The 13,317-nt window shown below is 48.4% G+C and overlaps 1 protein-coding gene across 2 annotated transcripts in view; it reads left to right on the top strand.

The window, feature by feature from the left end:
• The window catches only part of MELK (maternal embryonic leucine zipper kinase), a 28,179-nt gene that overhangs the window by 5,268 nt on the left and 9,594 nt on the right, over nt 1-13,317 (top strand). Inside the window, exons 5-16 of one of the 2 annotated variants that reach the window (XM_078613408.1) lie at nt 195-338; nt 985-1,053; nt 1,494-1,586; nt 2,888-2,986; nt 3,553-3,621; nt 4,292-4,390; nt 4,732-4,818; nt 5,417-5,569; nt 6,314-6,502; nt 7,069-7,480; nt 10,451-10,541; nt 13,019-13,235. In XM_078613408.1, coding sequence (XP_078469534.1) covers nt 195-338; nt 985-1,053; nt 1,494-1,586; nt 2,888-2,986; nt 3,553-3,621; nt 4,292-4,390; nt 4,732-4,818; nt 5,417-5,569; nt 6,314-6,502; nt 7,069-7,480; nt 10,451-10,541; nt 13,019-13,235 — 1,722 coding nt within the window. Of the gene's footprint in view, nt 1-194; nt 339-984; nt 1,054-1,493; nt 1,587-2,887; nt 2,987-3,552; nt 3,622-4,291; nt 4,391-4,731; nt 4,819-5,416; nt 5,570-6,313; nt 6,503-7,068; nt 7,481-10,450; nt 10,542-13,015; nt 13,236-13,317 lie in introns of both variants that reach the window. The other variant, XM_078613407.1, reaches the window with a different exon arrangement.

Here is a 13,317-nt window from a genome sequence, read left to right as displayed (position 1 = left end):
ATTGGGACGTTTGACCAAATACATTAATGAGTGTTTGGCTTTGTGTGAGAAAAAGCCAGATAACCCAGAGCTATCTCAGCGAATGATGTAAAGAAACGCTTAATCACTAACGAGGCTTGGTTAAAGTATTTTGCCCGTAGATTCGCCAGGCGCAGAATTTCCGGAGAGTCTCACGGCGTGTGCCTGTCCCACAGTACTGCCCGGGCGGGGAGCTATTCGATTACATCATCGCGCGGGACCGCCTGCCCGAGGAGGAGGCACGTGTCTTCTTCCGGCAGATCGTGTCGGCCATCGCCTACGTCCACAGCCAGGGATTCGCACACCGTGACCTCAAGCCGGTGAGAGGCACACGAGGCTGTGTCCACTGGCCGCCTTAGTCCATCCGTCCATCCTTCTGTCTCTGTCTTTCTGTTCCTCATTCCGTGTCTTTCTGTTGCTGTCTCCATCTCCTTTATTTTCCCTCTCCGTCCATTCTTCTTTGCTTGTGTCCTGCGGTATGGTTCTTCCATTCCACTGTGCCGTCCGCCAGTTTCTACGTCCTTCCTGTCCTTTTTTGCACCCTTTGAAGTGAGCTGGTTCCATCTCTAAGTTGTAATAATCATAATAAAAACAAACTTTATATTCATCGTTCTGTCCTTTTGGCTCTACATCGCTCTTTAATCACTCTTCCGCACGCAAGTGCATGGTCTTGCTAATTAGGCCGCTTGTTGAGCACATACGTTTTCCCAGTGGGCATCTTTAACTTTGAAAGATTCCTGCAGTGGTGCATGGTGAAAGCTTGACAGAAAAATGCTCAACACACAGCCCGACCTGAAAGACCATGCTTGGATCACGAGTGGCCATGGAAAAAAACAATGTGTGAGGTTCACTCTCCCGCTTCGTAACTGCTGGACATCCGTGAAAAAGAGCTTCATAGCTCATTGGATTCCTCCAGGATGAATGAAGGTTTCTGATTCTGATTTCTGACTGTGACTTCTCCTGCAGGAGAACCTCCTCATCGATGAGAACCACAACCTCAAGCTCATCGATTTCGGGCTCTGTGCTCGTCCCAAGGTGGGGGGGGGGAGGATACCTGGTGGGATGGGTAGGGGTCTCTTTATAGTGACGCGGTGGTTGTGTTGTTTATGTCTGTGTGCCGGTAGTGGTTGTGTCTTTCTGGTGGTGTGGTTGTGGCACTGTTTTAGTGTGATAGATATCTGTAAAGTGCTCGTGTGGTTGTGGATCTTTGTTGTTGTTAGCTTGTGTTGTTTGTGCCTGTATAGAGTGGTTTGGTGCATTTAATGTTGGCGTGGTTGTGTTCCGGTATATTAGTGGTGGTGCGGGTGTGTCTGTGCTGGTGGTGTATAACAGTGGAGCGAGCGGTTGCCTCTGAGAGTATAGCGGTGCGAGTGTTGGCCCGTGTGGCAACGTGTCCGTGTGTTGACACCAAGTTTAAAGCGTACGCTGCTGCGCTGGTGGAATGGCTGTGCTGGCATTGTGCGTCGCGGTTGCAGGGCGGGCTGGATTGCCACCTGGAGACCTGTTGTGGCAGCCCGGCGTACGCTGCACCAGAGCTCATCCAGGGAAAACCCTACTGTGGCTCGGAGGTACGAAACACGCGCACAACGATTTATGTTTCCTGGATTTTTCTGTTTGCGCGTAGTCACTTTAAGATGTTTACTTGTTCATGTTTTTGTTTGTTGCGGTTGCGCCCGATTCAAGAGCCGAATGGCTCACAGGGCTATATACGAAATAACTGAAAACTGAAACGTCTCCCCCTTTCACGTCGTGTCACAAATACAGTGCAGTCTGTTCTCCTGTAACGCGGTAGTTACGTTCCTCAAGAACACCGCGTTGTGGAAAAATCGAGTTATAAATAGTATATTATATAGGGTAAAGCACAGTCCGCGATAACACGTGAGATGCGTGCGCAGGCTGAACAAAGATTGAGGCGTGTGGGCAGCATCTAGAAGCATCCAGCAACATCCCACTGCCTTGTGTGATGCTACGCCGAGGCAGCCGTACAACCGCTTAGTTTTACTCGTGCGACGTAGTCCTGTGCACTCAACTGCGTTTATATCCAATTTGCATTATGAAAACACGTGCGGTTATAGGAGAACAGACTGTACGCCGTCACGTTGTTAATACCGCTACCCGATTTGCGTTGCCTCAATCCACACGTCGCATGACAGCGTCACCCGTCCTTTCTCGCAATTGTCGCTTCGGCCTTCGCCTCCACCTAGCCTAGGGGTGGGTGAACCTTTTTTCTGCCAAGGGCCATTTGGGTATTTATAACATCATTCGCGGGCCATACAAAATTATCAACGTCAAAATTAGCCTGTTATATTTGGTCAAACATTTAATTAACTCACCCCTAATGTGATGGCTGGAACTGCTTCTCTTTGGTGAGGCATGTGATGTTAGCTGGCTATTGATGATGTTGCTACTCGCAACTGCTTTTCCAGGTTTGCTCCTAGATTTATTGAATTTCGAGTCCCGCCTGCGGTTGCCTTGGCAGGGCCACACCAAATGATTTCGCGGGCCTCATACGGCCCGCAGGCCGGATGTTCCCCACCCCTGACCTAGCCGGTACACGAACTACTTTGCGTTGCGCGTGAAAGAATGTATCATACTGTAGAGTACAATATATTATATATGTACAGTATTTTGGTGATTTCTTATCGTGTACTGTATCTTATTGTACCCTATATAATTTGTGTTAAAGTTTACTGCTGCACACGAGTGTCGAGTACAGTATTTTAAATAATTTAATGTAAAGTGGGTGCGTCTAACATTAAGATGCTCCGTTGTCTTTGTTCATCGGTGCTCGCGAACAGCACTTGCCCCAACATCTGTTAAGGTTTTCTGGGGGATCTTTGTCTTGCGCGTTTATGTGTGCGTCGTACAGGCTGACCTGTGGAGCATGGGTGTTCTGCTCTACGCCCTCCTCTGTGGCTTCCTCCCGTTTGATGATGACAACGTGATGGCATTGTATCGCAAGATCCAGGTGTGTGTGGCTCTGACATTTAATTTTACTATTTTTTATTTTACCAGGGAAGGCCTGAACTCTATAGCTCTTTCAAAAGCGACCCAGCCACAAATGGTAGCTCAACGGAGTGGCTTACTACGTGGAAATTTATATCAGCCAATTACTCTATACGCACATTTCTTAATGTCGAGGGAAACAACTGGAGGACCAGAAAAAAAAATGCATACGACCATGGGGAGAACATGTAACTTCTAAATATACAGGTGTCAGGATTGGGATCGAACCCACGACCTCCTGTATACCAGGTGGGGAAGTTAACATCTCACCATCATGGCGCCCGATAAGAAAACTAAAATATTATCACAGTTGCTGAGCACAGGCCCAAAGGCTCTAAAGGCCAAGTAGCCAGCAACAAACAGCACCATTAAAGTTGTTATAGATGAGAGCTGACACGTTAGCAAGGACGCGGACTTGAAAGGCATCTATCTTTTAAAACATATGAATAAATCTCTAGTGGTATGAAAATGACGGCGACGACGACGATGATGTTTGTTAACGTGAGAAACTTGGTTTCCTTTGTTCAGAGGGGGAAGTACGAGATTCCAAAGTGGCTGTCTCGCGAGAGCGTGACACTCCTCGACCAGCTGCTCCAGGTGAGTGCTCGCTACACTCCTAGACCAACTCCTGCAGGTGAAGGTTTGCGTGAGCTGCTGTGGGATGCCCTTACGGTGTGGCCATGCTCATCGATAATGTGTTAAGTTTAACACACAGGTTTTTGCGACCAGTAATATAATAATCATTGTGGATGTTTGAGTTGTTAACCCACGGCTTCGTTTGTTAAGTAAGCCAGTCAGCAAGAGTGCCACTGTGTGTGTGTGCATACATGCTTAAATGTATGCACGCGTGTGCGTTGCTGTTTGGGCGGTTGCGCATACATGTGCGTGAGTGTATGAAAGTAAGCACATGCGTGCATATGAGTGAATGTGAGGTAGGGCGGTGGTTAGTAGACTGCGGTACAAACCGGTCTAATATCACTGGTGATTCTGGCAACCTGAGTTTTTCTTTCTAGCCATGGCTAATATTAGTGCTGATTATCTGAACCGCTCTGAAGTTGACTCGGCCTTAAATGATTACCTGTTGCTGTGCGTGTAAACATCAGCATAAGGAGACAAAAGTGGCCGGCTTTGGTGCAGGCCACGTCACCCCTTGTGCGCTGTTCCAGCCTTAATAGGTGCTTGCTGACAGCGCTTGTCCCCCAACTGTCTGTATGACTACATGTGGGGGATCTTTGTATTTTGCTGTTCCGCGTGTGTGATCACATAGGTGGACCCGACGCGTCGCTTGGCCGTGAGACATCTCCTAGGTCACCCTTGGCTGATGAGCGGCTATGGCTGTCCCGTAGAGTGGCACAGCAAGTTCCCGGTAACTCCCGTCCACACACTCTCTCTCGCGCTCTCTCTCGCGCTCTCAATAAGATATTAATTCATTGATCCATTAGGCTATTGACGTCAGCTCTCGATTATGGGAAAGCAGTGCCCTCTACTGGGAGCCATTCGCTAACACGATCGGTCTTGTCCTGCTTTGCCAGAGATCTGGATGGACACTTCGTTTTGTGACGTGACAGTCATATCACGATCGCGATAATATCGTGAACATTGTTCATTTTTTAACTGGACAATAACAAAAAAACGCCGTAAACGTTGGAGTTGTCCTCGCAGTGGTCCGTTCAAGCGACGTCGCTTCGTTCTCTGTACCTGTGCCAGCTGCTTCACGTGGATGAGGACTGCGTGACGGAACTCGCCGTCTTCGGAAAGAAGTCCAAGCAGCGGACGGCAGAGCTGGTCTCGGAGGTGCGCCCATCGTGTGACGGTGGCAGTGGTTTAGGTCGAAACATCGGTTCATTGCAAAAAATAAATTGTGCACACATTTTGACGCAGGTATCCTAGACCGTTGCATGTCCCCAAGCGGCTTATGTTTGGTCGGATAGAGAGGGCTAAACGAGAGGAGATTCGATGATGCGTTGTTGACTGGCACCGGAGGTGTTAAGATTTGTTTCTGTGGAGGAGACTTGTAAAGGACGCTACTGGGCAGTTGTAGGTAACTGCAGAGGAGTGGTGCTTAGAACAATGCAGAGCACCAGGTAGTTAAAACACAGCGGGTGGGGATCACAGGTGGTGCACCGTCCAATCACCTCAGTCAACCCATAACACCTGGGTTTGTCCCGTGACCACATGCCAGTGAGCCTTCAACATTTCATGTGGCCTATGCACAAGTGCACCTAGCCTGGCACAAGAGTTGTGGACACATCACTTCCAATTAGTTGGAAAAATTGCAGCTGTTTATATGTAGGAGGTGTATGTCTTTGTTTTTGCAGTTTCGTTTATGAACAGCACTTGCCCCAACAGTCTGTTAAGGCTATATATGGGGGATGTTTTGTCTCTGTTGCAGTGGCGCTACGACGAGTTCACAGCCTGCTACTTGCTGCTGCTCGCCAAGAAGGCGTTGGGTCGCCCAGTGCGTCTGCTGCCCCCGGGTGTCACCGCCCCCCGCTCCTGTCCCCGCGTGCGCGTCACCTCTACGCCACACGCACGCGCCAACAAGGTACGCTCGCACGCACGCCGACTAGCACGCTTGCATGCGCTTGTACGCCCGGGGTGGCGAGATGTTAACCGCCTGGTATACCGGATCGCGTGGGTTTGATCCCGACCCTGACACCTGCTGTATATTTGGAGTTTGCGGTGTCTCACTCCCTGTGGTCGCGTGGATTTTTCTCCGGGCTCTCTGGTTTTTCCCTCCACATTTAGAATCAATATGGTGCGTTTTGAGTATTTGGCTGCTATGCATTTCCACAAGATAAGCTACTTTGTTGAGCTATCAATTGTGGCCAGGTCACTTCTAAAAATAGCTATAGAGCTCCGATTAGCACATCCGATTAGCACGGTTGGCTACGTACGGTGTGACAAAAAGTTCTACATAGATACATAGCTTAGTCGGCCTTATTTGGTAAAATAAAAATTGTTTAGGTCGTTTTAAAAATGTTTTTTTAATAGTATGTACTCAAAATACTTGCAAACATGATCTCACACTGGTGCTTATTTCCTTAGATCCTTTCTGTATCATTGCATGTGTGTGTGTGTGTGTGGTGCATAATTGATTGTGTGTGCGTGTTGTGCGATGATTATTTTTTAATCCGTTATCATTGTAAATAGAACGCTGACACATCAAGTGTATTAAAGGTTGTGAAAACACGCATGCTGGGTGCACGAGACGTATCGTCATTTCATCGTCATTGTCTTCCTTGTCGTCATCACCGTCATAGTTTTATCGGTCTTTACTGTCCCGCAGTCAAGAAAGGCGCTGGCGTTCATGGCACCACCTGGCGGAGGGGGCGAGGAGCGAGGAGACGATGTGGAGCAGGAGGATGAGGAGGAGGACGCGCCGTACGTGTTTGGCTCCATGGACTTTGACGACACCGACTCTTACTTTGACGACTGCCCCTTCAGAAGGGAGAGGCATTGCTCAGGCCGACCGCCGGTATGGATGTGCGCGCGTGCGTACACGTACACACACACGTATTCACACGCAAACACGCGCACGTATAGAGACAAAGATCTCCCCGAACAGACTGTTGGGGCAAGTGTTGCTAACAAGTAGCACCTATGAAGGCTGGCACGGCACACGACGGGATGGGTGGCCAGCATCACCCCCGGCCATCTTTGTCTCCCCAATGGCAATGTTTACAACACCATGCCAGATACCAATTTGAGTCGACCTAGGGAGGCCCAGGGCTGATTCAGGTAATTCTCACTGGTGTTAGCCGTGAGCGAACTGGGGTCGCCGGGTTTGTAGTAAATCGTGCAAACCACGAAACTACAACAGATGGATCAGGCAATGCTTTTCAAACTGGGTTTGTCCTCGGCATCATTTAATAATAGGTCCTGCCCTCCCAGTCTTCAACCTGCACTGACCAGTGTGGTGAACTATGTAAAAAAAAAACAATGACCGGCATGGATTTGTCAAGCCTTCATTTAGATTTCCCATTGACACCTCAGAGCGACCGTTCTCGTTGACCTGTGACCTCCCCCATGCATCCTTCTTAGGCCAAGAAACCCCGACCCAAATCCGAGACGACGGAGTACGACGTGGCACAACCCCGGCGGGCGCGAGCCACTGCCCCGGCAGCGGCAACGAGGCCTGGCGGCAAGGAGAACGTTCCCCACGGCCGCCCTCCCAAACCCAGCACCTCCTCCTCATCGTCATCCTCCTCTACGTCGTCTCTTTCCTCTGCATCATCGCCACTCAAACGCAAAACGCCCGGTGGGAACGGGAATGCCGCCACTCCGCGGTCGACGCCGGCACAGGCCAGGACGCCCTCAACGCTCGTCACCCTCACGCCGGGTTCCCCGACATGCCGGACCGGTGCCGTAACCGAATCGGACTCGGAGAGGAAAGCGGTGGCGAGGACTCCGGCATGGGTGAAGGAGGTGGTGGCGTCGTGGCAAGCACCGCAGGGTACGAACGCAGCTGACGGCGCCGAGTTGGTGAAGAGTTCGTGGCCGAGCCGTGCTCGTTATGTTGAAAACCCATTTCTTTGGAGCTGCTTTTTGCGTTTAGTTTGTTGTCCCTTTCCCGCACCTCCGATTATCACGGTTGATTGTATGGTGCGAACAAAGTTTAAATTACAAACGTACATACGCTGCACGGCTCTTAGCAAGCGGTGGAAAAAGCCGGGCTGGCTTGTAGGTAGAGATGGCACTGTGCTACGTGGTGTGCTGGGAAAGCTGGAGACATTTCAGAAAGGCTTGGGCACCTGCTGATTGATTGATTATTATATTCTTTGTCATGCTGGTTTGTTCAGGAAAGTCTCTCGGAGGACTCGAGACTTTTTTTCAGGTGGTTCCTGCCAAGTCGCCTGGTATCCTGGAGGTCATAGATTCGATCCCGACCCTGATGCCCGCTGTATATTTGGAGTAGAATCAAAGTACATCTTCTTGGTTCTTTCGATAAAGTCACGTAGAAGGGAAATAATAAAATAATAAATATGAAACGAAACGTCCTGAGAATTTTATTTTATTATGTTAAATTTTATTAATTTTATTATTTCCCTTCTACGTGACTTTACCGAAAGAACCAAGAAGATTAATCCCTGCAGTCACGAAAGCTTTAAATCGAAAATCAAAGTACATTTAGAGTATTTGGCTGCTATAAATTTCCACGAGATAAGCCACTTGGTTGAGCTACCATTTGTGGCCAGGTGGCTTCTGAATAAAAGCTAGATAGCTCAGTGGGCCTTACTTGGTAAAATAATAATAATGATTTAAAGCTTCCGTGACTGCAGGGATTCATATTCTTGGTTCTTTCGGTAAAGTCACGTAGAAGGGAAACAATAAAATAATAAAAATATAAAACAAAAAAATTCTCGCGACGTTTCAACTGCAACACAAGCAATCATCATCAGGTGTGAAAAACACAGCAAGCCTCTGCACTGCCACTTTTTCAAATTTTCTCGCTGTTTGCGACCTCTGGTCTACACTGAAGCACTCGGCGCATAGTATTTTTTTTATTAGCACATCATCTGTATTCATAGTGGCGGTCACTGTATTAGAAAAGACGGTGACAATAAAACACTTAGATCCCATTTTCTTTTTATGGCTGGTGCACATTGAGTGATCGCTGTTGGTGATATGCTGGTAGTGATGATAGATTGCATGTATGAACTCATTTCTACTGATGTAGAGAACGGCGTGTACACGCGTTCAAATGTATGCATGTTAAACTTCTTTCGCACCGCATGTAGCCAACCGTGCTAATCGGAGGGGAAGGACAACAAGGTAAAGCCAAAAAGTAGTTTTAAAAACGGCTGTTCTAAACACGTAAGTGATCAGATCCCTCTACATCACGTGGGACGTGTTTAGTAATCATCAGGCATGTGAAGTGCAATGTCTTTATTACTATAAGAACAGAGAGTACTGGTAGGCTAGGAAGGAAAATGAGGTGGGTCTCAAGGCCTGCCGAATTCCCTGCTATGGCACCGGCTTGTCAACGGGTGGCGCCAAAGTTATTTGGAAAATTCAAGCAGTTTAGCAGTTGAGGTCGACGATGAAAACTTAGTGTCGGTTGCATTGTGTGAATATCTCATCGTTTGCAATTCCATGTGTGAACCTGCATAGGAGCTAAAGAGTAAGGACATTTTTTTTTTCAACTTAAAATTGCGGACTGATGAAGCTACCGGCGTTAACAATTTTTAAAGTGGAGGGGGTTCAGGGGCCGTGAGCACAGCTGAGTTTCCTAGTTTGAGTCTGGGTTTCATCCGCCCGTGATTTAAGAAGGTTTTCAAGTGTAATGAGTTGATGTTCTTGTCCCCGCTACCAATTATTGTACGAAATTACTGTATTTAATAATTACGTCGGTATAAAATAAAATAAATCACGACGTTTCGGGCGCAATACAAGCGTCCGTCATCATCACCTGATGATTTATTTCATTTTCTACCCACGTGACTTTACCGAATGAACCAAAGAGTATGGATTCCTGCAGTCACAAAAGCTTCAAATCATGATTTAATAATTAATTTTGCTAACTTAAACAATTCCGTTTGCACGGCGTGCGATTGACGCGCTTTGCCCGGCATAAAAATGTGTGCCACTAGTCGAGATAAAATGTGTGCCACTAGTCGAGATAAAGGGGCCGATTGAAGAGACTGGAGATGGAATTCTGGGCTGTCATATTTTGGTGCCATTTTCTCACATGGAGTGATGCACACCTCGCTGCACAGTGCCATTATTTTATTTTCATAATCTTCTGACACGGCGCTGATGGCACAGTTGGAATGTAATTGGGAAGACATGTGAAAGTGTTGCCGTTGTAAAATGTCAGGGTAACAAAATGGTCCGGGCCAGGTTCAGACATCTGAACCTGGCCTGGACCTCCCTGAGGTCGAATCAGTACCGAGTGCATTGTATGAACACTCGTATATAAGCAGGCAATGACAGACTTGTGAGCGTGATACTGGCCGCCTTACCCCCACACCGTTTGCTGTTGTGGATGTAATAGGTGCTCGCTAATGGCGCTTGCAGAGTCTACTGCAGGGGTGGGAAACCTATTCCCTTTGGGCTGGATAAGGCCCAGGACTTAATTTCATACGGCCCAGGGCCACATGAAGCTTATCACTTCAGAATGGCCAGCGATTGATATAATTATTCATAGCCAGCGAGCGTCTTAGCTGCACTAATCGGCTACTGGAGGGGAATATTTTTCATCTGGCCACACTGTGTTACATCTTAGCGCTCAGCCACTTCTGACACTGTAAATGGCCTCAATGCTCAGTTAGCACGCACGTAATTTTTTGCGTTGTCATTGAGTAACACCGGGGTGTTTATCTCGCCAAAGGTATTTAAAGTTCCAATTCGGACCTCGGTAAGGAAATGGTCGCTCGCCCTTTTGTCCATGGCACTAAACGTGTAACATTTTTTGCCGTTTCAGGACAGGGGGATTCGTCTCCGCTTGTGTCCAGGCGTGGTGACCCCCAGTGTGAGCGGCTGCGCCTGGCCCCACAGTTGAGTCCAGATCGCAAGTGAGTGTGCCCCCCCCCCCACAACGCATGTGGTACCAACACAGTAGCAGGAGTACCACCGCTACAAAAACAAGAACAAGCTGGCCGACGCATGACATTTTCTCCCCTTTTAAATTTCTCGTGCTTTCTTGAGCTATTAGCTGGGACGTTAATTGCTTTTGTGGCTGGTGCCTTCTCCTAGCCTGGCCCCTCTTGCTCTTCCCCCCTTGGCCACTTGGCCAGGGACAATTCTCTATTCTGCTGCATCTGCACGATTTACGCTTGTTGCGGAGTTTCACTGTTTAAATCCAGCGGCCGCCCTGATTACCTCGGATTAGCGCAGTTGGCTACGTATGGTGTGAAAGAAGTTGAGCATACATATATGACTGCAGGTGTGTTATCCGTGATAATACCAAAACTACGCGCCGTCTGCTTCACTGAACTTTAAATGTCCCGCAAGAGTTGGCCATCGCGTGTCGGCGTCAGGGTTCAAATTTGACAAATTCGAAAATTATTCGCAAATTACTCAGTTTGGATTACACGGAGTTATCATCGCCCCCCTAGTGGCAGACTGATGCCCCAGGTCACTAACAAATGAGATGCATCCTGGTCTGTTGGGTTCTCACCTGGTTAAACAAAACAAACTTGAAACTTTGCACACCCGCGCGTGGAATATGAATGTTATTCATTTTCTAGGAAATGTGCGTCTAGACTCTACTGGAGGGGATCCTGTATGGCGATGTTTGGCTAATTCCATTGTAGAGACAGAAAGGGCCGTACATCAACTTGCGTCCACTATTTAGCCACGGAGAGCCAATTGGGAACTGGTCGTCATCATTTTATTTATATTGCACAATTCATAATGCAGGTCTCGGTGCGTAACCCCCAGCTATACATTTGCAAACGCATGTTATGAACCGGCGACATTATTTACGCCAGCGAAATGCATTAAGTTTAAGACCTCGACAAGTAATTATCATAAAGCAAATTAATGCAGAGCGAAGGAAAGAGATTGCGTTCAAAGTATTTCATAAGAGTAAAAGTAATTATCTCATTCCTACACCCCGTGTGCCACGGGGAATAGGCTCGCACTCGGGATGTTGTAGGTTCAAACCCCTATTGTTTAGTCAATTTGACCCATCGTCCCAAAGGGATCGATATAATCAGTAACACTTGGCGCTGAAGTTCACAGTGATTGTTCAATGGATAGGCTTGCCTCCCCCATAGGAATGTAGTTGTCCACCGCTGGCTCGGGATTGTAAACAGAATATGGCCACTTCAAAAGGAAGCCATTTACACTTTTGTAGGACTTTTTAACACAAGTTGAACTCATTAACGTATTAACTTTGTTCGTCTGTAACTTTCCTAACGATGATCCAATGTGAACAAAACCATAGTATAAAGTTGTATAGCTATTATTGACTTCCAAGATTGAAATCCGGACAAATTGATAAAAGGCTTTCCCAAAACATCGAGATCAAAATCAAGTCCTAAAAGCGAGAGTACGCTTCCACCTCCCCTCCCGATGCCCTCATGACCTGCCGAGTCCTTACGCGTTAGCTGGGTAAGCCACGGTGATTGCAGGAGTCGCACCGATGGGCACTCTTTAAGCCGCTCTGCCCCCCCCAACCTCTGGAACTCCCTTGCCAGGCAACTGCGCCTGGTCCCATCTCTCTGCTTTCAAGTCAAAACCTCTCTCGTCAACCCCCGTGCCTTTGGAACCCGCTCACCCCCAACCCCCTTAGTCGTTAACTCATTTATTTAGAATACATTTTGATGTTTCGTTTTGTTGTCCTTCCCCTGCACCTCTTACGATCACAGTTGGCTACGTACGGTGTGAAAGAAGACCAACTATTTTACATGCTTTCTCTCCCTCCCCAACGCTTGCGTCCGTCTCGTTCCCTCCTGTTCCCAATTGTAATCCTGCGCTCTTTTAAGATGTTTGTTACGGTTACAGGCACGTTACAAATGCACGTTGTACTTAAGTATGTATGTACGATGACCTTATTTCGCACCGTACGTAGCCAGCCATGCTAATCGGATGTGCGGGGGGAGGACAACAAACTAAACACAATAATCAGTTCTAAAGAAATTCGTTTTCAATCTAGACGATTTAAAAGTGCACAGCTCCAGTGGCTTCCTAATATCGGAAGGAAGAGCGTTCCAGACGGCCGCAGAAGTGCACCAGAAAGCGCAGGATGCGATGACCGTCTTTGTCCGATGGTTCGCCAAAATCCGCCGCTGCGAGCATGACCGGAGTTTGCGTGTTGGTTCATGCTCCTTGACGAGATCGGCAAGCTATTGTGTGGTTCATTTGCGGCAAGCACGTTGTGTGTAATGAGCGTGGTTTCTGATTGACAGCTGCTCGTGGAACACCGTTCATAAGCGGTAGAGTCCATGGGCACGCAGCAAATATTTGACCTGTTGGTACCACGTGAGGTGGCAAAAATGTACCAACATCTTTAAATCGCGAACTAAAGTGAATTTTTTGTCAGTAGATTCGGGTCTTCGGGGTCCGACACTGAACGTGGCTTTGCCGCCGCCGCCTCCGGTGGAGGAGTCTTAGCGAGCGGCGGCGGTGCCGCCGGTGGCTCCAAGACGCGGCGCGGGGGGAAGGTGTTCGGGAGCCTGGAGCGCGGCATCGACCGCGTGCTGGCGGCGCTGACGCCCAGCAAGCGGCGCGGCTCGGCGCGGGACCTTCCCCGGCGCACGCGGGTGAGACGAGAGACGACACGGCGGAGAGACGCGCATCGGCACGCCTCGCCCTTTGTACATAGCCAGCCGTGCTAATCGGAGG

The sequence above is a fragment of the Lampetra planeri genome, chromosome 41 (genome assembly GCF_965212315.1).
Source record: "Lampetra planeri chromosome 41, kcLamPlan1.2.h2, whole genome shotgun sequence".
Lineage (NCBI taxonomy): Eukaryota > Metazoa > Chordata > Hyperoartia > Petromyzontiformes > Petromyzontidae > Lampetra > Lampetra planeri.
Note: the sequence above shows the minus strand (reverse complement) of the source record. Positions and strands in the feature narration are given on the sequence as shown.